Source organism: Mobula hypostoma, chromosome 4 (assembly GCF_963921235.1).
Source record: "Mobula hypostoma chromosome 4, sMobHyp1.1, whole genome shotgun sequence".
Classification (NCBI taxonomy): Eukaryota; Metazoa; Chordata; class Chondrichthyes; order Myliobatiformes; family Myliobatidae; genus Mobula; species Mobula hypostoma.
This window is the reverse complement of record NC_086100.1, coordinates 181128943-181152519: the sequence shown is the minus strand read 5'-3', so window position 1 is coordinate 181152519 and position 23577 is coordinate 181128943. Positions and strand designations below refer to the sequence as shown.

Here is a 23577-nt window from a genome sequence, read left to right as displayed (position 1 = left end):
TATTCTTAGAACCCTTTTAAAATAATGGAACGACATGAGCAATACGCCAATCCTCTGGCACCATCCCCGTTTCTAATGAGATTTGAAATATTTCTGTCAAAGCCTCTGCTATTTCTACACTAACATCCCTCAAGGTCCTAGGGGATATCCTGTCAGGACCCGGAGACTTATCCACTTCTATATTCCTTAAAAGCGCCAGTACTTCCTCTTCTTTAATCATCATAGTTTCCATAACTTCCCTACCTGTTTTCCTTACCTTATACAGTTCAATATCCTTCTCCTTAGTGAAAACCGAAGAAAAGAAATTGTTCAGAATCTTCCCCAATCTCTTTTGGCTCCACACATAGCTGTCTACTCTGATTCTCTAAAGGACTAATTTTATCCCTCACTATCCTTTTGCTATTAATATAACTATAGAAACCCTTTGGATGTATTTTCACCTTACTTGCCAAAGCAACCTGATATCTTCTTTTAGCTTTTCTAATTTCTTTATTTAGATTCTTTTTACATTCCTCATATTCCTCAAGCACCTCATTTACTCTATGCTGCCTATATTTACTGTAGATATCTCTGTTTTTCCGAACCACGTTTCCAATATCCCTTGAAAACCATTGCTCTCTCAAACTTTTAACCTTTCCTTTCAACCTAACAGGAACATAAAGATCTGCACCCTCAAAATTTCACCTTTAAATGACCTCCATTTCTCTATTACATCCTTCCCATAAAACAAATTGTCCCAATCCACCCCTTCTAAATCCTTTCACATTTCCTTAAAGTTAGCCTTTATCCAATCAAAAATCTCAAACCTGGGTCCAGACCTATCCTTCTCCATAATTATATTGAAACTAATGGTATTGTGATCACTGAACCCGAAGTGCTCCCCAACACAAACCTCCGTCACCTATCTCATTCCCTAACAGGAGATCCAACACTGTCCCTTCTCTAGTTGGTACCTCCATGTATTGCTGCAAAAAAAATTTTCCTGCACACATCTTACAAACTCCAAACCATCCAGCCTTTTTACAGTATGGGCTTCCCAGTCTATGTGTGGAAAATTAAAATCTCCCACAATCACAACCTTGTGCTTACTACAAATATCTGCTATCTCCTTACAAATTTTCTCATCCAATTCTCACTTCCCATTTGGTGGTCTATAATACACCCCTATAAGTGTTACTACACCTTTCCCATTCCTCAATTGCACCCAAATAGCCTCCCTAGACAAGCCCTTTAATCTATCCTGCAAGAGCACCACTGTAATATTTCCTCTGACAAGCAATGCAACACCTCCCCCGCTTGTCCCTCCAACTCTATCAAACCTGAAGCAATGAAATCCGGGAATATTTAGTTGCCAATCACACCCCTCCTGTAACCATGTTTCACTAATAGCTACCACATCATACTTCCAGGTATCAATCCATGTTTTAAGTTCATCCACCTTTCTTATAATGCTCCTAGCATTAAAATAAATGTAAATCCTTTACGTTCAAAAGACCAAAACCAATTGTGTTCAGAGGGTCCTGTTGGCCTTGAAGAATAAGTTCATGTGAAGGCAAGAAAGAAATATAAGAAAAAGTACATTGTTAAAGTGAAGAGTAATTATGTACTCGTGATCAGATTCGATTTGGACCTTCAGTGGAATTTCAAATTCACAAATTGTCCCTGCAAACAAATAGATTTCCACTGCGCTCTGGATTCCTCCCATAACTTGCTGTAGCAGGAAACTGGAGTCATATTGGTTTACAGTTACCATTTACAGCACAACATCAGGGGGTGAAGGAACACTTCCTGTCCTCTACTATACTGTATTCAATGTAATGATAATCTAGGAAACTACAGGGTTTATGTCAGTAGTAGGGAAATTATTGGAAAAAAATTAATGCTTCACTTTGAAAGTCAAGGGCTGATTATAAGGAATCAACATAACTTTACACTGGGGAAATCCTGGCTCACAAATCTAACTGAGATTTTTGAGGAGGGAACTAAGTAAGTTGATGTCCTTCATCGCAGGCTGCTCCTGAAGATTAAGAAAAAAGCATGGAATCTAAGGTGTGTTGGGAAACTGCATCCAAATATGCTTGGAAACAGGAGGCAGTGGTCATTTTTCTGACTTGAAATTTGTAACCAGTGGTGGTACCACAAGGATCAGTGCAAGCACTATTGTTGTTTGTCACATACATTGAAAAATGCCATTGCTAATTGTATATTCTGGGTAGCAATATAAAGAGCAGTTGGTAATCACTCTAAAGTTTCCTAGAATTTTCAGAATCGTAATTCACAAAAAGTGGGATTGCCAACCATTTTACTTCAAATCCCCATTTCCATTCCAACGTGGCAGTCCATGGCCTCCGTTCTGTCACAATGAGACCACTCTCAGATTAGAGGAGCAACACCTCATATTCCATCTAAGCAACACACATAAAAGTTGCTGGTGAACGCAGCAGGTCAGACAGCATCTCTTTCTTTCTTTTTAAATCTTTTTATTGAGTAAGTATACAAAAAAGGTAAGCCATATAAACATTAATACAATGTTAAAGTACAATAAAATTCCAAAAGATAACAATACCAAAAAGAAAATACTACAAACAATGTAATTTAAGCATAAGAAACCAAGATAACATAATAGTATACTAGATTTTATATATATCAATGGAAAAAAAAAAAGAAAAAAAAACCCCCCAAAAAAATCCCACCGTGCAACTACCTAAAAGCAAAGCAAAGCAATGGGCTAACTTGAAACCAAACAGAGTTAAACTTAAAATCACGTCCTCAATCCCGACCTCCATTAAAACAGTGAAAAAAAAACAAGAAGGGTAAATATTACATTAAATGAAAATATCGAATAAAAGGTCCCCAAATCTGTTCAAATTTAAATGAAGAATCATAAAGGTTACTTCTAATTTTCTCCAGATTCAAACATAAAATCGTCTGAGAAAACCAAAAAAAGGTAGTTGGAGCATTAAGCTCTTTCCAATGTTGTAAAATACATCTTTTCGCCATTAAAGTAAGAAATGCAATCATTCTACGGGCTGAAGGGGAAAGATTACTAGAAATTTTAGGTAGTCCAAAGATAGCAGTAATAGGGTGAGGAGAGATATCTATATTTAATACCTTAGAAATAATATTGAAAATATCTCTCCAAAAAGTTTCCAAAGTAGGGCAAGACCAAAACATATGAGTTAAAGAGGCTATCTGCCCCGAACATCTATCACAGAAAGGATTAATATGCGAGTAAAAACGCGCTAACTTATCTTTGGACATATGTGCTCTATGAACCACTTTAAATTGAATTAGGGAATGTTTAGCACAAATAGAGGAAGTATTAACTAATTGTAAAATCTGCCCCCAATCATCCACAGAAATGGTAAGCCCCAATTCCTGTTCCCAATCTACCCTAATCTTATCAAATGGAGCTTTCCTAAGTTTCATAATAATATTATAAATCATAGCCGATGCACCTTTCTGACATGGATTAAGGTTAATTATCGAATCTAAAATATATATAGGAGGAAGCATTGGAAAGGAAGAAAGTATAGTACTTAGGAAATTTCTAACTTGTAAATATCTAAAAAAATGTATTCTTGATAAGTTATATTTATTAGATAATTGTTCAAAAGACATAAGGGAACCATCGGCGGACATTTGGCGTTTTCTGCATCCTCAGGAAAAAGATTTTTCCTTCTTTTCACATGTTCATCATTCCTATTCAAGAATTGATTATTTTTTCATTGATTCTCGTCTCATTCCTTTAGTGATTAAATGTGATTATGATTCTATAACCATTTCGGATCATGCTCCACTTAAGCTTTCTATTAAAATTATGGCCAATATACCAAACAATAGACAATGGCGTTTTAATTCGCTGTTGCTTCAGGACTCGGACTTTGTTAATTTTATGAATGAACAGATTGAGCTTTTTTTTTACAATTAACCATACAGAAGATATTTCGGTTAACACTCTTTGGGACACTTTTAAAGCCTATATTCGGGGTCAGATTATTTCGTATTCCGTTGCTTTGAGGAAGAAACAGAAGCAGGAGGAGATGGTAATTGTGGACAAGATTAAAGAAATTGATAAGAAATATGTTATGGCTCCTTCTGAGGAGCTATACAAACAAAGAACTGAACTTCAAATGGAACACAGTTTACTACTCTCGTCCTCGATTGTAAACCAATTAAAGAAAACAAGAAGTGATTTTTATGTTCACAGTGATAAAATTGGCAAGCTGCTGGCTAATCAATTGAAATCTAATTATGTTAAATCTCAAATCAATCAGATTTATAACCAAAATGATCGATTGATATTGGATCATGTGGGGATTAATCAAACCTTTTGTGATTTTTATTCTTCTTTATACCAATCAGAGTCTCCTCGAGATTCTAAATATATGAATGATTTTTTAGATAAGTTAGACTTCCCTCTGATTTCACAGGATATGTCTTCTTTATTAGATACTTCCATTACAATGGATGAGATTAAGAATGTTATTTTTTCTATGAATCTGGGGAAAGCTCCTGGCCCTGATGGGTTTACCGTTGAATTTTATAAATGTTTTGCTTCTTTATTGATTCCTTGGCTCTATAAGGTTTTTGAGGCTTCTTTGAAACTTGGTAAACTTCCGGAATCTTTTAATAGAGCATCAATTTCTTTAATACTAAAGAAGGATAAAGACCCTGCTCAATGTGCATCTTATAGACCAATATCTTTATTAAATGTTGATTCTAAAGTTTTTTCTAAGTTATTAGCAAATAGACTAGAAAAAGTACTTCCTTCTATTATTTCGGAAGACCAAACGGGTTTTATTAAAGGTCGTTACTCTTTTTATAATATTCGTACATTGTTAAATATCGTTTATACTCCCTCACAAAATGTTCCTGAGTGTGTTATTTCTTTAGATGCCGAGAAAGCTTTTGATAGAGTAGAATGGCCTTATTTATTTAAGGTGCTTGAAATGTTTAATTTTAGCTTGAAATTTATATCCTGGATTAAACTGTTATATCATTCCCCTGTAGCCTCGGTTCGTACTAACTCCTTAAACTCACCTTTTTTTCCTCTCTTTCGTGGTACTCGACAAGGCTGTCCTCTTAGTCCCCTATTATTTGATATTGCATTAGAACCTCTTGCAATTGCTATTCGAGAATCTTCAAATATTACTGGGATAACTCGGGGATTAAAGTCCCATAAATTATCACTCTATGCTGATGATTTACTTTTATATATTTCTAATCCTGAGAGATCCATTCCTGCTGTTTTAGAGTTATTAGCACAATTTGGTCTTTTCTCAGGTTATAAATTAAATCTTAGTAAGAGTGAACTTTTTCCGATTAATAAACATCTTCCCTTATATTATAAATTTCCATTTAAATTGATTAATAATTACTTTTCATATCTTGGGATTAAAATTACTTGTAAACATAAAGATTTATTTAAGACTAACTTTTTACCATTAATAGACCATATTACTCAACTTTCATCTAAATGGTTTCCCTTATATTTAACTTTGATTGGTCGTATTAATGCAGTTAAGATGTTTTTTTTGCCAAAATTTTTATATGTGTTTCAGGCATTACCAATTTTCGTTCCTAAATCTTTTTTTGATAAAGTTGACTCTAAAATTTCTTCATTTATTTGGCAGAATAAGAATCCGAGACTGGGTAAAATACATTTACAGAAAGCTAAGAGAGATGGAGGTTTAGCATTACCTAACTTTAGATTTTATTATTGGGCTATTAATATTCGACATATGAAATTTTGGTTACTTGACCGGGACATACTATCTATTCCTAAATGGGTAGCATTGGAATTACAATCTGTTCAGGGTTATACACTTGGTTCTATTTTAGGTTCCTCTCTTCCTTTTGATTCGAAACGCCTTAAGCAGGTCTCTAACCCGATAGTTAAATACAGACAGCATCTCTAGGAAGAGGTGCAGTCGACAGTTCAGGCCGAGACCCTTTGACAGGACTAAATGAAGGAAGAGTGAGTAAAGGATTTGAAAGCTGAAGGGGGAGGGGGAGATCCAAAATGATAGGAGAAGACAGGAGGGGAAGGGATGGAGCCAAGAGCTGGACAGGTGATAGGCAAAAGGGATACGAGAGGATCATGGGACAGGAGGTCTGGGAAGAAAGACGGGGGGGGGGGGCCCAGAGGATGGGCAAGGGGTATATTCAGAGGGACAGAGGGAGAAAAAGGAGAGTGAGAGAAAGAATGTGTGTATAAAAATAAGTAACAGATGGGGTACGAGGGGGAGGTGGGGCATTAGCGGAAGTTAGAGAAGTCGATGTTCATGCCATCAGGTTGGAGGCTACCCAGACAGAATATAAGGTGTTGTTCCTCCAGCCTGAGTGTGGCTTCATCTTTACAGTAGAGGAGGCCGTGGATAGACATGTCAGAATGGGAATGGGATGTGGAATTAAAATGTGTGGCCACTGGGAGATCCTGCTTTCTCTGGCGGACAGAGCGTAGGTGTTCAGCAAAGCGGTCTCCCAGTCTGCGTCGGGTCTCGCCAATATATAAAAGGCCACATCGGGAGCACCGGACGCAGTATATCACCCCAGCCGATGCACAGGTGAAGTGTTGCCTCACCTGGAAGGACTGTTTGGGGCCCTGAATGGTGGTAAGTTAAACCCGCCGGTAAGGGGGGTGCTGTTGTAGTCTGGCGTACTGACCTCTACCTTGCCGAGGCACAACGACAACTCGCGGATACCTCCTCTTATTTACCCCTCGATTGTGACCCCACTAAGGAGCACCAGGCCATTGTCTCCCACACCATCACCGACATTATCCACTCAGGGGATCTCCTACCCACTGCTACCAGCCTTATAGTTCCCACACCTCACACTTCCCGTTTCTACCTCCTACCCAAGATCCACAAACCTGCCTGTCCTGGCCGACCTATTGTCTCAGCTTGCTCCTGCCCCACCGAACTCGTTTCTGCATACCTTGACACGGGTTTATCCCCCCTTGTTCAATCCCTTCCTACCTATATTCGTGACACTTCTCACGCCCTTAAACTTTTCGATAATTTTAAGTTCCCTGGCCCTCACCGCTTTATTTTCACCATGGATGTCCAGTCCCTATATACTTCCATCCCCCATCAGGAAGGTCTCAAAGCTCTACGCTTCTTTTTGGATTCCAGACCTAATCAGTTCCCCTCTACCACCACTCTGCTCCGTCTAGCGGAATTAGTCCTTACTCTTAATAATTTCTCCTTTGGCTCCTCCCACTTCCTCCAAACTAAAGGTGTAGCTATGTGCACCTGTATGGGTCCTAGCTATGCCTGCCTTTTTGTTGGCTTTGTGGAACAATCTATGTTCCGTGCCTATTCTGGTATCTGTCCCCCACTTTTCCTTCGCTACATCGACGACTCATTGGTGCTGCTTCCTGCACGCATGCAGAGCTCGTTGACTTTATTAACTTTGCCTCCAATTTTCACCCTGCCCTCAAGTTTACCTGGTCCATTTCCGACACCTCCCTCCCCTTTCTAGATCTTTCTGTCTTTGTCTCTGGAGACAGCTTATCCACTGATGTCTACTATAAGCCTACTGACTCTCACAGCTATCTGGACTATTCCTCTTCTCACCCTGTCTCTTGCAAAAACGCCATCCCCTTCTCGCAATTCCTCCGTCTCCGCCGCATCTGCTCTCAGCATGATGCTTTTCATTCTAGGACGAGGGAGATGTCTTCCTTTTTTAAAGAAAGGGGCTTCCCTTCCTCCACTATCAACTCTGCTCTTAAACGCATCTCCTCCATTTCACGTACATCTGCTCTCAGTCCATCCTTCCGCCACCCCACTAGGAATAGGGTTCCCCTGGTCCTCACCTACCACCCCACCAGCCTCCGGGCCCAACATATTCTTCTCTGTAACTTCCGCCACCTCCAACGGGATCCCACCACTAAGCACATCTTTCCCTCCCCGCCTCCCTCTGCATTCTGCAGGGATCGCTCCCTACGCAACTCCCTTGTCCATTCATCCCCCCCATCCCTCCCCATTGATCTCCCTCCTGGCACTTAGCCATGTAAGCGGAACAAGTGCTACACATGCCCTTACACTTCCTCCCTTACCACCATTCAGGGCCCCAAACAGTCCTTCCAGTTGAGGCAACACTTCACCTGTGAGTCGGCTGGGGTGATATACTGCGTCCGGTGCTCCCGATGTGGCCTTTTATATATTGGCGAGACCCGACGCAGACTGGGAGACCTCTTTGCTGAACACCTACGCTCTGTCCGCCAGAGAAAGCAGGATCTCCCAGTGGCCACACATTTTAATTCCACATCCCATTCCCATTCTGACATGTCTATTCACGGCCTCCTCTACTGTAAAGATGAAGCCACACTCAGGTTGGAGGAACAACACCTTATATTCCATCTGGGTAGCCTCCAACCTGATGGCATGAACATCGACTTCTCTAACTTCCGCTAATGCCCCACCTCCCCCTCGTACCCCATCTGTTACTTATTTTTATACACACATTCTTTCTCTCACTCTCCTTTTTCTCCCTCTGTCCCTCTGAATATACCCCTTGCCCATCCTCTGGGTCCCCCCCCCCACCCCCGTCTTTCTTCCCGGACCTCCTGTCCCATGATCCTCTCGTATCCCTTTTGCCTATCACCTGTCCAGCTCTTGGCTCCATCCCTCCCCCTCCTGTCTTCTCCTATCATTTTGGATCTCCCCCTCCCCCTCCAACTTTCAAATCCCTTACTCACTCTTCCTTCAGTTAGTCCTGACGAAGGGTCTCGGCCTGAAACGTCGACTGCACCTCTTCCTAGAGATGCTGCCTGGCCTGCTGCGTTCACCAGCAACTTTTATGTGTGTTGCTTGAATTTCCAGCATCTGCAGAATTCCTGTTGTTTGCGTTTTCATATTCCATCTAGTTAGCTTCCAAACTAATGGCATGAACATCAATTTTTCCAACTTGCAGTAATTTCTTCCCCACTCCCATGATCCACTTTCCTCTCCTATCAGATTCGGCCTAAAATGTTAACTTTTTATTCATCTTCATAGATGCTGCCTGACCTGCTGAGTTCTTCCAACATTTTGGAAAAGCCATTGCACTGAGGCAATTCCACTCTCTCAACCTCAGAAGTCCAGGTCCAGTGGTATGAACAAACTGGGGTTTTCCTTGTTTGCAGTGGATGAGCATAACATCCTCTGCACCTTGTCACGCCTTTCGTTCTCCATGGAGCATTACAGAACTTCCCTCCTGGCTGTTGGATCTCTCTACAGATCTCATTCGCCAAGTCTGCCAGAGTTGAATTTGCATGCTAGGACAGCCATGTCCCTATTTCACCAGGGTATGAGGCTGCTGGGTACCCTCACCTGGTTTAGCCCATTTGTCAAAGCGGAGTACCAGGTGTGGCCATTGCTAAATGCAAACAGATACTTGTAGACACAGGTTAGAACTGAGTGTCCAACGGGTACTAAACGTGAGTGAGCTGCCCCAGAATGGACTTGACAAGAGGTGCTACCCCTCCCTGGACTCCCCAAGATGTGAATTTATAGAAGTGTTTTAAATATATGAGAAGCATAAATAAGGTGAATAATAGTCTATTCCCTTGGGTAACAAAGTCCAAATCTAGATGAGCAAATTTTGTTCAACATATACTTCTAAGTGTTTTTAATTCCTTCTTACATCCTAGCTTTAAATGACAGATTATCTTCCTTACAGAGGCATTTTTAAACAAGTTAAATTGCAAAATTGCTCACATTACTTTTACTGATACTTTATAATCTCTAAAATACTATAATTTTTGGATTTAAAATACTTCTCCAAATTTTCAATCCTCAGGGACACTCTTAAAGTGCAATTCATCTTTACACTTTATTTTAATATATTATGTAAAAGAAAATAAAATACAATTACCATCCATAATTCTCACTGTTCCTGTCTCTTACTGTTCAAAATATCAATTCTTGATAATGGGCCATTAATAATAAATTTCATAGCTGCAATTGCTAATTAAACAGCTTCAAGCCAACACGAAGATGGGAATTTCATTGACTTCAATTTGTCAGGAAATCTCTACGTTTGGATACTAACTAATACACACATTCACAAACATTTCCACATTTCCACAATATAACTCCAATTACATCCACATGCTCCCCTATCCTATATTAATTCACACTTTCGTCACTCCATTGACAATCTATTTCCTACACTGCCTACAGAAACACCACACTCCAAAATTCAGGACAAACAACAGTTTGTGGTCCTTCATCTACCCTTGGTTAGGACAGTAAGGAATAGAAAGAAGACCATCTATTTAACAGGTGCAGTTTTGCAACTCATTGCCTCACCTGACTGGAGGAGGCAATTCTCCTTTTCACTATGCAATAAGGGTTAAGGGTTGACCTCAGATAAGTTTGTAGCCCCCCTGGCAAGCCTCAGGCTCGCTCAACTCGCTGTCGTCTACGGGAAATAGCCCTCGGCCCTGCCAGACTGGGTAATTAAGTTTGTGTGGATGCTGTGGGATGTACCCCACCCCGCCAAATAACAGACAAAACACCATATACGATTAATTGATTGCAATTTATAGATATTACTGGCACCATATAATTAAGAGATAAAATATAAAAGGAAAATAAAAAGCGCCAAACTTATCAAAGTTCAATCTCTTCGTGCACAAACAGTTGGAGCTCTAGTAATGATCCTCTCTTCACCATTCGATCCCCTCTGACCACTTCGACCAACCGCGGTGGTCGACCAGACGCTCCACACAAGTCTGTCTCTGTCTCCTCTCCTCGCCGAAGACCCTGGACCTCACTCCTGTTCGGGGTCCGACCCCGTTAGCCAGCTCACAGCACCGTGTCCACTCTCTCTCCCCCCATCGCGCCTTCTGCCCCAAGAACCCGCGCATCACAATAGCTTACAGACACACAAAAAAGAATAATATCTATCCCAACTGGTTCATTTGCTCTCTTATCAATAATATAACCCAAACAAGCCACTAGCAAGAGAACTTTCTCAGCAGTTAACATAACAAAGAAGCCATTTTAATTAGCCTACGCATGAATATCATAGACAATCATAGTTTTTTCCCCCAGCTTTGGGGAGTATAAAACTGGAGGGCACAGATACCAAATAAGAAGAGAATGATTAAAAGATACCCAAGAGGGAACTCATTACACAATGGGTCCTGAGTATCTTAAATTAGGAGCCAGAAGAAGTGGTCAATGCAGGTACAATATTAACATTTAAGAGGCATTTAGATAGGTATATTTGTAGGGGCTTGGAAGATTTTTCGGTTGAACTTGGGCAACTAGGACTAGCAGGGAGGATGCTGCGGTTGGCTGAAGGGCCTGTTATGGAGATGTAACATAAAGATTTTTACTCTTCATGTATGTGAAGGATGTAGGAAATAAAGTCAATCCAATTCAATGCAATACCATGCTCCATTACTCCATGATGCTATTGCTCTCTAACCCAGGCAGCATCTTAGTAAACCTCTTCTGAAATGTCTCCAAAACCTCCACATCCTTGCTATAGTGGGGCAACAAAACTGTATACAACATTTAACGTGCAACTCTTATACACCATGCCCCTAGTGATGAAGACAAGGATGCCAGTATGCTTCTTTACCACTATCTTTAGGGAGGGACAGACTAGGACATTACAGCCTTTGTGCTGGGGATCTTGGATTTATAGAACATGCTGACTTTGCTTTGCTTATCCTTCCAATGGATTTGGAAGCTTTTTGTTGAAGTTGTGCTGGTGTTATCTTTGCTGTGGTTCTTTTTCATAAAGTCTCAGATGCATACAGAAGGGCAAGGATCACAGATGCTAATGTAGACTACAATCTACCTCATTGTGATCTTGCACCTTATTGCTTACTTATACTGCACTTTCTCTGTAGGTGTTACTTTTATTTTGCACTTTTAAAAAAAACTTGTTCTAGCTCATTGCACTGTAATACTTTGATTTGTATAAATGCTATGCAAGACATGCTTAGCATTATATCTCAGTACAAGTGACGATAATAAACCAATTCCAATCCAGTGTTTGTGGATATGTGAATGTGTCACACATCTCAATTATGACTTCCTTCAAAAATGCAAGCCTACTCAGCAGAGTGTTTCACGTAGAATGTGGTGTCTGTAAAGACTGAGAGTAGCCAATGAGAGATTACAGGGAGATCTCAATCAGTTAGGTATGTGAGCAAGTGGCTTTCAATCCTGATAAATGTGAGGTATTGCATTTAGGGAGATCAAACCAGACTAAAACTTATGTAGTGAATATTAGTATCTTGGAGAAGCTTTCTGTACATAAGGATGATGAAGTGCAAGTGTATCCTTCACTGAGAGCTTTGTAGATGGCATAGTGAAGAAGGTATTTAGCATGCTGGCCTTCATCAGTCAAGGCACTGAATATAAATATTAGAAAGATACGTGCAGTTACACAAGATGTTTGTGAGGCCTCACTTGGAGTATTGTGCACAGTTTTGCTCGCTCTACTATAGCAACGATGTTATTAAACTAAAAAGAGTGCAGAAAAGATTTACAAGGATGTTGTCTAGACTTGTGTCCTGAGTTACAAGGAGAGATTGTGTTGACTAGGACTTTATTCCCTGGAATATAGGAGATTGTGAAGTGACCAGATAGAGGTATATAAGATCGTGAAGGAAACAGACAGGGTGAAAGCATCTAGTCTTTTACTAGGGACAGGGTGCTAAAAACAAGAGGGCATAGGTTTAAAATCAGGGGTAAAAGATTTAAAAGGGACATCAAGCACAGCTTCTTCATGCAAAAGCCAGAAATAGTGGTTGTGGCAGGCCTATTAGCAAAGTTTAAAAGTCATCTGGATAAATACATGAATAGAACAGGTTCAGAGGGCTATGGGATAAACACAAGCTGTTGGGACCAGTTCACTGGGGAACACAGTTAGCTTAAGACAAATTAAGCCAAAGGTGCCAGACTGAGTAGATATCAAGAATTGCTGACTGTGTGTTCAATACAACTTTGTAACAAAACTAGCTCTACAAGTCTTGTTCAAACAATTTAACTGAAAAACTTATTCAAAAATAACAGCATTGAAATAAATGTACTGCCTTTAGTTTACCAGTAGATGGCAGTTGTCTTCAAAGAATGAACACAGCAATTTAAAGTATTAAATTGAAAAAAACAAATATCAAGTTACCTTCAGCAATGATTTTGATATTTCAAAAACAGCAGAGTTCTTATCAAACATGCAATTTCACAGAAGATGGAAGTTAATACTGAAATGCTGGATTGCAAAATGATGCATTTGGAAGGTACAATGAGATAATGTATTATTTTTAAAAAGATAAAGCAACAAAGAAAACAAGGGCTAAGTATGGCACAGTTTCACATGTATCCATGGGGAAATAATCTTCACACGGGGATAATTTGCAATATCGCTAGTTCAACCATTGTCTGTCTCCTTCCTTTCAGACATGTCTTAACATCTCTTCATCCTCTCCTCTCATCCTTCTCCCATCTCTACACTAGTAACAAAGCTAAAAGGCCAAACTACAAAACAGCTCTCATTCATTAGTACTCTGGAGAAGAATACATCTTTTTCAGCCATGGTGGTATTCCAACAAATAGACGAAGTTCGATGCAATAAATAAAAAATATATAGTTATGAAGATTATGATAGTTAACAATAGAGAGATAACATGGAAAGAAATTATACTGTGCATAATTATAAAAGATGAGAGACTGGCTAAAGTATTTGAAGATGTGAAAATTTCAGAGCTTTAAAGGAAAATAAGGTAAGTGAGACGAATTGATTAATAACTTCAGAGTTGACATCAGCACAATAGGTTGAATGATCACTGCGCTGTATAGATTAATGATTTAATTATAGTCACTATCACAGTAAATATTACAAAATCGTTAAGGCCTTCCAACTATAGACTTTGCTTAAAGATGCTCTAAACTTAAAATGAGCAATGACCTTACGTGCGTATTGCCATTGCAGATGTGGAAAAATGTACCAAGACTCTCATTCATCATATTCATTTTCAGCTTGTTAGTACAGAGCAACTTAACATTATAAAATGTTCTTCGGTTCTTATCATGAATGGCATAAGAACAAGTCATCCTTTTCCAATGAACCAGGCGTGACAGATGCCGCACATTCTAAAGCTGATCCACTGATAGCCAAACCAAAGAAGATCCCAATATTAACTTAGCTTTAGAGGGACCCCCCCCCCCCCACCGCCTTCCAGAATTATAAATCTAAGCTAAACAATGAAACCTTTCTTTCCCTATCACCACACAACACAGTGGTCTATGTTCTTAACAATTTACAGATTAGAAGCTGACAAAGCTAGTTAATGTTGCAATGGCTAGGACTAATTAGTTTACTGGGTTATTTGATCCTCACTTCTTTAACTAGCCTTTTTTTCAAAACTGAAATTGATCACATAGGTTACTTTGTGAAGAAAATGCCATAATTTATTAGTATTGCCTTTTATATTCAGGGCCCAAGAAACTGCTATGATTATAAAATCAATAATTCTTCCTCCATTTATTTCCTATTAACAAGCCTGTATAAGTTGAACTTAGGTCAAAGATGACAACTCTGAAACTTTCAGATAGCCTGAAAAATGTAACTTGATGGGATTTTCAATTAAAAATTTTTAAATGGAAGATTTAAAAGCATCTACAATCGCAAGTATCTTCCTGTGATCAAATTATTACACAATTGTAATAATCTGGCTTAATGCACTCAATCAAATATTTCACCTTAAGATATATGTGTGTAGAATATATTTCACCCATTCCCTCCATCACAGAGAAAACAATACTGCATATTATTAAAACTAATGGAGTTTCTTGTGATCTAAAGACTAAAATGGATATACTATAAGAAAGGAAAAGTAAGTTTAAAAACTAAAAGCAATCTAGTGTAGATGCAAAAATTTGGAAATATAAACAAAAAATGCGGGTAATACTAAAAATCAGGCATTATCTGTGCAGAGAGGAATATTAATATTTCAGGTTCTGATCTCGGGCTCTGATTTCAGGCCATAAGTTTCTCTCTCCGCCTAAGTAATTCCCCAATCTACTGATTACTTACAGCATTTTTAAAAATGTATTTGGAAGCCACAACCACAAAACCATCGAAGTTCTCCTTAGAATGGGAAAGGGACTTTTTTCAGCAAAACTAAATTGTATTAATTTTTTAAAATCTGCTTTTGAATTGAGTTCAAGTAAATCCCATTTCAAAAAAAAAACTACAGTTAAATTTGATTATAAGGATGTTTAAGTTCTATTTTAATGAAAGGGAAAGAAATTGCACCGGGTTAAGAAAATCCAAATTATTTTCACGGGTAAAAAAAAGTCAGAATTTTTGATCAAGTATTGAATCCAAAGGGATTGGTATAAATAGCATCAAGGTCAATGCAAACACTGAGGGACAAAGAGCCTGTTACTGTGCTGCACTTTACTATGTTCAGAGTATAATCTTGGGCATGTGAAGGACAGAATGAAAAATAAGAATGCAACTTCAATCTCACCATGAAAATGACATGTTTAAACCAGAGACCTTTCTTCCCCTCAGTCCTGGAACTTGTAACCACTAAATCAAAAACTAAAAATTACTTAATACATTTAAGTACCGTGATTGCAATGATTTAATAAAACCTTCAGATTCCAATATGGGTTGAGGGTTTAACACTGCCTTCCCAGAATCTCACTCTCTCCACAATAGCATAAACTTAAACCAAAATTTGCAAAAACACATCTAATTTTCCAAAGCAGAAAAAAAATACTTTATGCAGCTTTTTGAAAATCTAGACATCGATAGCTTACACTGTAAAAGTGATTATTATTGGATGGACAAGCTTTCAGAAAACCTATAACATTCTCATTTCATTGTTATAAAAGGACTGAAAACTGAACACATCGCATTAAGAGTAGAAAATTGTATGCCTTGTTAATGAGGATGAAAATCTGCCCCCAGTGTTTTCATATAGCAACTGACCAACTGTTTTGGCCACAAAAATGATAAACATAATGTCAAAGGTACTCACATCAAATTCATTCAAAGCTGCAGCAAGTTCCCCAATCCCAACCTGCCCATGTTTGTCATCAGCCATTGAAGTAGACTGGGCTGCATTTGAAATTCCAGCAATAGCCTCTTGTACTTGCTTGAAGACATAATCTCGGTTAGCTCTGGTGGCAGCTACATCAGGATGTCGGAGGAATGCCTGGGAAGCAGTGTACAACATTGTAGCATTCTTCTTCAAAGCACCTCGAGCAGCTGCCATTTCATCCCTGCAGTGGAGATCTTTCAACTCCTGCAATTGGAAACATGCAAGACAAAGAAAGACCAGAATATCATTGGGAAAGCTCAACAAACTGATAAGCTTCCTCTCATTGAACCTAAATTGATGAGGTCTGAACTTCTACTTGTAAGCCCAACAGATACACCTTGAATTACAATGAATCCACTGTTCCAAGCAACTTTAACCATTCAAAATTAATTATGAAATACATTATTACATTTTAAACACAATAAATAAATATATTTATACATTAGGAAGTGTTTATTTACATTCTTTTAAATTCAATTATCTTAATTTACCAAAAATGTAGTTGTTGAATCCATACAAAATTGAAACTATAGCAGGTACCATAGAGAGCTTACTCAGTTTAAATTCTGAGAAATGGCATGCTGGTGGTACTCTGTCGGTGGACTTTAGAGAAGTCCAACAAAGCAAGACAAAGAGCTGACGTTACATTTATGGTGTCCTGAACTTCTGGGGCTGTTTCTTTGGGAAGATCACGACTCTATCCATTATCTCTGTAGCCACTTCTTTAAAAATTTAAGATGCAGCCCACTGATGCAAAGTACATGTCAGCAGGTAGTCATCTTAGCATGTTTTCTCTAATGATTATGATTGTTTTGGATTCACATGTCCATCTTGCCCCCAATTTTCTATTGTTGAGATGGTTTAGTGTCTACAGGAAGAGACATAAGAATATTTTGTACTTCCCACTTTTAGTTTCTCACCTTCACCTCTAAAGAAATGACATTCACTTTAACCCTTCTTTTCATATATACTTGTACAAACTATTTTCATAGCTTTAGATAGTTTACTCTCTTAATCTAATTTCCTGCTCTATTATCTTTTTAGATTTTTTAATATAAACTTCCCAATCTTCTGAAAAAAAATGATATGTCTTTCTGATGTGCAGAGTTAAAGATCTGACTTGTAGCAAATTTATAAAGGATGGTTTGTAAAGACTTTTGTTCAATGGATACTGATTCCCATAGACAACAGGCTGAACACCTTCAGAAAAATTCCAAGTACAAACACATCACACACACGAACCAATAACAGCACTTTGTTGTAAAGTTGTCTGTAGGGAAACATAGAACAGTACTGTACAGTACAGACCCATCTGCCCATGATGTTATGTCGACCATTTATCTTGCTCCAAGGTGAATCTAAAACTTCCTTCCCACGGTCTCTCCATTTAGAAACAGGCCATTCAGCTCAATAAACATATACCTGCATTTGGTTGAAACTGATTTGGATATTCAGAACAAACTTTTTTTCAGTTCTAGTCAGGGTTTTATTTTCAAATCTGCTTCTGTTACATTAACTGTATTGTTGCTTTTTTCAAAGTTCAAAAGTAAATTATTAACGTACATGTATGTCACCATATACAACCCTTTCATTTTTTGTGAGAATACTCAATAAAGCTATAGAATAATGACCATAACAGAATTAATGAAAGATTACCTATCATGGACATTCAACTGGAGTGCAGAAGACAACAAACTGTGCAAATACAAAAAGTAAGAAATGATAACAATAAATAAATAAGCAATAAATATTGAGAACATGAAATGAACAGTCCTTGAGAGTCCATTGGTTTTGGAACATTTCAATGATGGAGTGAGTGAAGTTGAATGAAGTTATCTCCCTTTGGTTCAAGAGCTTGATGGTTGAGGGTTAGAAACTGTTCCTAAAACTGTTTCATGTACACGTACAGAACTTGAAAGTTTCATTACCTTTGCTACCAATTTCCACCCTACACTTAGTTCTGCACGATCCCTTTCCTTATCTTTTCTGACATTTCTACCTCCATCTCAAGCACGAGTTTCCATCACTGTCCATTAGAAGCCCACCAACTCTATCAGCTGTTTTAACTACACCACATTGCACCATGTTTCTATTCATCAGTCCATTTCTTCATCTTTCCACATCAGTACTTTTAAGATATCCTACATGTTTCATCAACTTACGGCTTCTCCTCTATCATTGTTAACAGAGCATTAAATCATATTTTGCCCACATTACCCATCTGCTCTCGCCTACCCTCTTCGCAGCCAGAACAAAAATATGGTTTCCTTGTCACACCTTGCAAATTGCCAGTCTCCACAATGAGTAAATCATCATGCAATATTCATAATACCTCCTCATAATTATATTCATCAGGATGTGTAAATTTCTCATAAATCCCCTCTCTAGTGTTCCGGTATGACCTAATTTTTCTGGCGAGAATTCTTTTTTTCTTCTATTTCTGCCTCAATCAATAAAGGTAAGGGACTCGTATGCTCTCCTAAGTACCTTAAGATTTTAGTAATTATTTTCATTGAATAATTCTGTGATTATATATGTGTGATCACAACAGACAGCATCAGTATCAACATGACAGTATTCGTCCATTGTTTGAAGATGAAAATCTGTCCTGTTATTGAAAAATGAAGTAGTCTCCAATATGAGAAAGTCACAAATAACTAAAAGAAAACTGAGAAATTGCTTTACTCAAAACAAGACTAGAATGTGGAATTCTCTACAAAAGGAAGAGACTCATGCAGATGATTCCAAGGAGAAGCCAGGTAAACAGAGTGGGGAGAAAGAGTACAAACCCATGGTGATAGTTAAATAAGAAGATGGGAGGAAACAGACATTTAGTCAAATGGCTTCTTCCTGTCCTGTAACTTGTAAAAGCAGATCTAACATCGATTCATGTCATTAACTCATTTGATACATTAATAAAGTTTCTTTTTCAAACTAATTAGTTTCATCTAGTTTGATCAAAACTATTTGCATTTGGCCATTTTGTGGCAAAGCTGCATAACTTACACAGAGAGTATAACGGTTTTTGTCTTACCTGCTGTCTTCTAGCAGCCACATAATTAAGCTTAACCATTTCTTTCCCAAATTCCTTGAAGCGGCTTGCCAGATCTTGCTCATTGGTTGCATTCTTAACAGCATCCAGAGATTCCTCCACCTATGGGTTTAGGAAGATATTACAATTCATTTCCAAAATTGTATCACATTTTTAAAACTGCAGATTTTAACTAAAGAGTTAAGTCTCAAGATTTCAACTCAAGTTAATCAAACTTCACGGAGACCAAAAGGGAATTTATGATTTTTCTGTACAAATTCACTCTTCAATGAGAACATAAAACATAGAAACCTGCAGCACAATACAGGCCCATCAACACACGATGCTGTGCTGAACTAATGTACTTTAGAAATTACTTAGGGTTACCCATAGCCCTCATTTTTCTAAGCTCCATGGACCTATCCAAGAGTCTCTTAAAAGACCCTAATCTATCCGCCTCCAATACTGCTGCCGGCAGCCATTCTATACACTCACCACTCTCTGCATAAAAAAACGTACCCCTGACCTCTCCTCTGTACCTGCTTCCAAGCACCTTAAAACTATGCCCTCTCGTGCCAGCCATTTCAGCCCTGGGAAAAAGCCTCTGACTATCCACACGATCAATGCCTCTCATCATCTTATATACCTCTATCAGGTCACCTCCCATCCGATCACTCAAGGAGAAAAAGCCAAGTTCACTTAACCCATTCTCATAAGGAATGCTCCCCAATCCAGCCAACATCCTTGTAAATCTCCTCTGCACCCTGTCTATGGTTTCCATATCCTTCCTATAGTGAGGTGACAAGAACTGAGCACAGTGCTCCAAGTAGGGTCTGACCAGGGTCCAATATAACATTACCTGTCAGCTCTTGAACTCAATCCCATGGTTGATGAAGGCCAATACATCATATGCCTTCTTAACCACACAGTGAACCTGCGCAACAGCTTTGAGTGTCCTATGGACTCAGACCGCAAGATCCCTTTCATCCTCCACACTGCCAAGAGTCTTACCATTAATACTGCATTCTGCATCATATTTGACCTACCAAAATGAACCACCTCACACTTAGACGTTATCTGCCACTTCTCAGCCCAGTTTTGCATCCTATCGATGTCCCACTGTAACCTCTGACAGCCCTCCACACCATCCACGACACCCCCAACCTTTGTGTCGTCAGCGAATTTACTAACCCATTCCTCCATTTCTCATCCAGGTCATTTATAAAAATCACGAAGAGAAGGGGTCCCAGAACAGATCTCCAAGGCACACCACTGGTCACCAGCCTCTATGCAGAATATGACCCGTCTACAACCACTCTTTAGCTTCTGTGGGCAAGCCAATTCTGGATCCACAAAGCAAGGTCCCCTTGGATTCCATGCCTCCTTACTTTCTCTATAAGCCTTGCAAGGGCTACCTTGTCAATGCCTTGCTGAAATCCATAGACACTACATCTACTGCTCTACCTTCATCAATGTGTTTAGTCACATCCTCAAAAAGTTCAATCAGGCTCATAAGGCACGACCTGCCTTTCACAAAGCCATGCTGACTATTCCTAATCAGATTATACCTCTCCAAATGTTCATAACTCCTGCCTCACAGGATCTTCTCCGTCAATTTACCAACCACTGAAGTAAGAAATTAATTGGAAAAGAAAATCGAAGTAATTGTTTTCACCTTATTAATCATTAATTTCAATAATATATCTATATGTTAATTTTCTAAAATCTGATTAGTTGATCTCTGAATTGAATAGTAAATAATATCTTACAATTTTCAAATGAGTTAAAAGCCTCATGACATCTGCCATGTCAGCCAGGATGAGAAGACGGGTTACCCCAGATAGCAAAGCACGAGCTGCCCGAACCATGGTTCCACGCTTAACAGAAGAACAAGGATCTTCTGCAAACTCCGCTGATGCAATTCTCATTGATTCTCCTGTTGAGAAAATGTAGAAATGTAACAGTAACAAATGAAATATTTTCTTGGAGCAACATTTTAATTCAAGTCTGCACACAGCATGAAAACTTGCCTTCTTCTCAGTTTTACAATTGGGCCAGAATTCAGAGTAAAGCTATTCAATATTTTTTCCACAAATCATGCAACAAATTCATATGAGAGTAGAATTATGATTAAGTGTGGCATTCCAACAATAATTTCATATTCACTTCACTCTTTAACCTGCCATTACATACCTGGATTAGCTTGAGTATCCTATCTAAATTTTCTGCAGAAACACAGAATTTGAATTTTAAAATTCAATTTATACTCATTTAATGTTAAAAATACTATGAAATAAAATCAGAGTAAAAGGCAAAGAGATTTAGGCAACCTTGGTTTTCAAGAGATATTCAAGCCTTAGTTAAGGAAAAAAGGGGGAGCATATCAGGTATTGCTAGGAAGGAACATATGGGGTACCTATCAAGTATAAGAAATACAAAAGAATACTTAAGAAAGAAATCAGTAGAGCTAAAAGAAATCATGAGGTTCCCTAGCAAACAAGGTCAAGGAGAATCATAAGGGCCATGGAAGCACAAAATAAAATTGCTCATAGTCAGCCGGTTTTCCTTAAGGGAAGATATTGCCTAACGAATTTACTGAAATTCTTTGAAGACGTAACTAGCAGGATAGACAAAGAAGAATCAGTAGTTGTTGTGTAGTTCGATTTTCAGAATCGGAATGAGGTTTATTATCACCAGTACGTGACGTGAAATTTGTTAACAGCAGCAGCAGTTCAATGCAATACATAATATAAAAGAAAAAAATATAATAATAATAAAGTAAATCAATGACAGTATACGTATATTGAATTGATTAAAATTCATGCAAAAAACAGAAATACTCTACATTTTAAAAAGTGAGCTAGTGTCCAAGGGTTCAACGTCCATTTAGGAATCAGATGACTGAGGGGAAAAAGCTGTTCCTGAATTGCTGAGTGTGTGCCTTTAGGCTTCTATACCTTCTACCTGATGGTAAGTGAGAAAAGGGCATGCCCTGGGTGCTGGAGGTCTTTAATAATGGACCCTGCCTTTCTAAGACACTGCTCCTTGAAGATGTCCTGGGTACTTTGTAGGCTGATACCCAAGATGGGGCTAACTAAACTACAACCTACTGCAGCTTCTTCCAATTCCATGCAGTAGCCAGCCCTCTCCCCCATACCAGACGGTGATGCAGTTTGTCAGAATGCTTTCCACGGTACAACTATAGAAGTTTTTGAGTGTATTTGTTGACATACCAAATCTCTTCAAACTCCTAATAAAGTATAGCCATAGTCTTGCCTTCTTTATAACTGCATCGATATGCTGGGATCAGGTTAGATCCTCAGAGATCTTAACACCCAGGAACTTAAAACTGCTCACACTCTCCACTTCTAATCCTTCTGTGAGGATTGGAATGTGTCCCTTCGTCTTACCCTTCTGGAAATCTACAATCAGCTGTATCGTCTTCCTGACGTTGAGTGCCAGATTGTTGCACCACTCCACTAGTTAGCATACCTTGCTCCTGTACGCCCTCTCATCACCAACTGAGATTCTACCAACAATGGTTATATCGTTAGCAAATTTAAATATGGTATTTGAGCTATGCCTAACCACACAGTCATAGGTATATGGAGAGTGGAGCAGTGGGCTAAGCACACACCCCTGAGGTGCACCAGTGTTGATTTCCAGAAGGCCTATGGCAAGGTGCCATACATGAGGCTACTTAACAAATTAAGAGCCCATGGTATTACAGGAAAGATACTAACACGGACGGAGCATTGGCTGAGTGGCAGGAGGCAAAGACTGGGAAAAAAAAAACGAGTATTTTTTTGATTGGCTGCTGGTGACTACTGGTGTTGGGACATCTTCTTTCAAAGTTATATGTCAGTGATTTGGATGATGGACTGATTGCCTTGTGGCCAACTTTGTGGACAATATGAATATAGGCGGAGGGGAATATAGTTTTGAAGAAGTGGAGAGGCTACAGAAGGACAGACAGATTAGGAGATTGAGCAAAGAAGTGGCAGATGGAATAGCATCGGGATGCAGGTGGATGCTTCCCTGGTGTCATGGATTCTTGATTACCTGACTGGCAGACCACAGTACGTGTGCTTGCAACACTGTGTGTCCGACAGAGTGATCAGCAGCACTGGGGCTCCACAGGAGACTGCCTTGTCTCCCTTTCTCTTCACCATTTACACCTCAGACTTCAACTACTGCACAGAGTCTTGTCATCTTCAGAAGTTTTCGGATGACTCTGCCATAGTTGGATGCATCAGCAAGGGAGATGAGTTTGAGTACAGGGCTACGGTAGGAAACTTTGTCACATGGTGTGAGCAGAATTATCTGCAGCTTAATGTGAAAAAGGCTAAGGAGTTGGTGGTAGACCTGAAGAGAGCTAAGGTACCGGTGACCCCTGTTTTCATCCAGGGGGTCAGTGTGGACATGGTGGAGGATTACAAATACCTGGGGATACAAATTGACAATAAACTGGACTGGTCAA

The 23577-nt window shown here is 39.0% G+C and overlaps 1 protein-coding gene across 1 annotated transcript in view; it reads right to left on the bottom strand.

Annotated features, from left to right (window-relative positions):
* Positions 1-23577, bottom strand: part of ctnna2 (catenin (cadherin-associated protein), alpha 2) — a 1317235-nt gene that overhangs the window by 1121684 nt on the left and 171974 nt on the right. Inside the window, exons 4-6 of the mRNA XM_063047106.1 lie at positions 20867-21033; positions 19101-19220; positions 16004-16270 (exon numbers count right to left, since the gene is read on the bottom strand). Coding sequence (XP_062903176.1) covers positions 16004-16270; positions 19101-19220; positions 20867-21033 — 554 coding nt within the window. The remainder of the gene's footprint in view (positions 1-16003; positions 16271-19100; positions 19221-20866; positions 21034-23577) is intronic.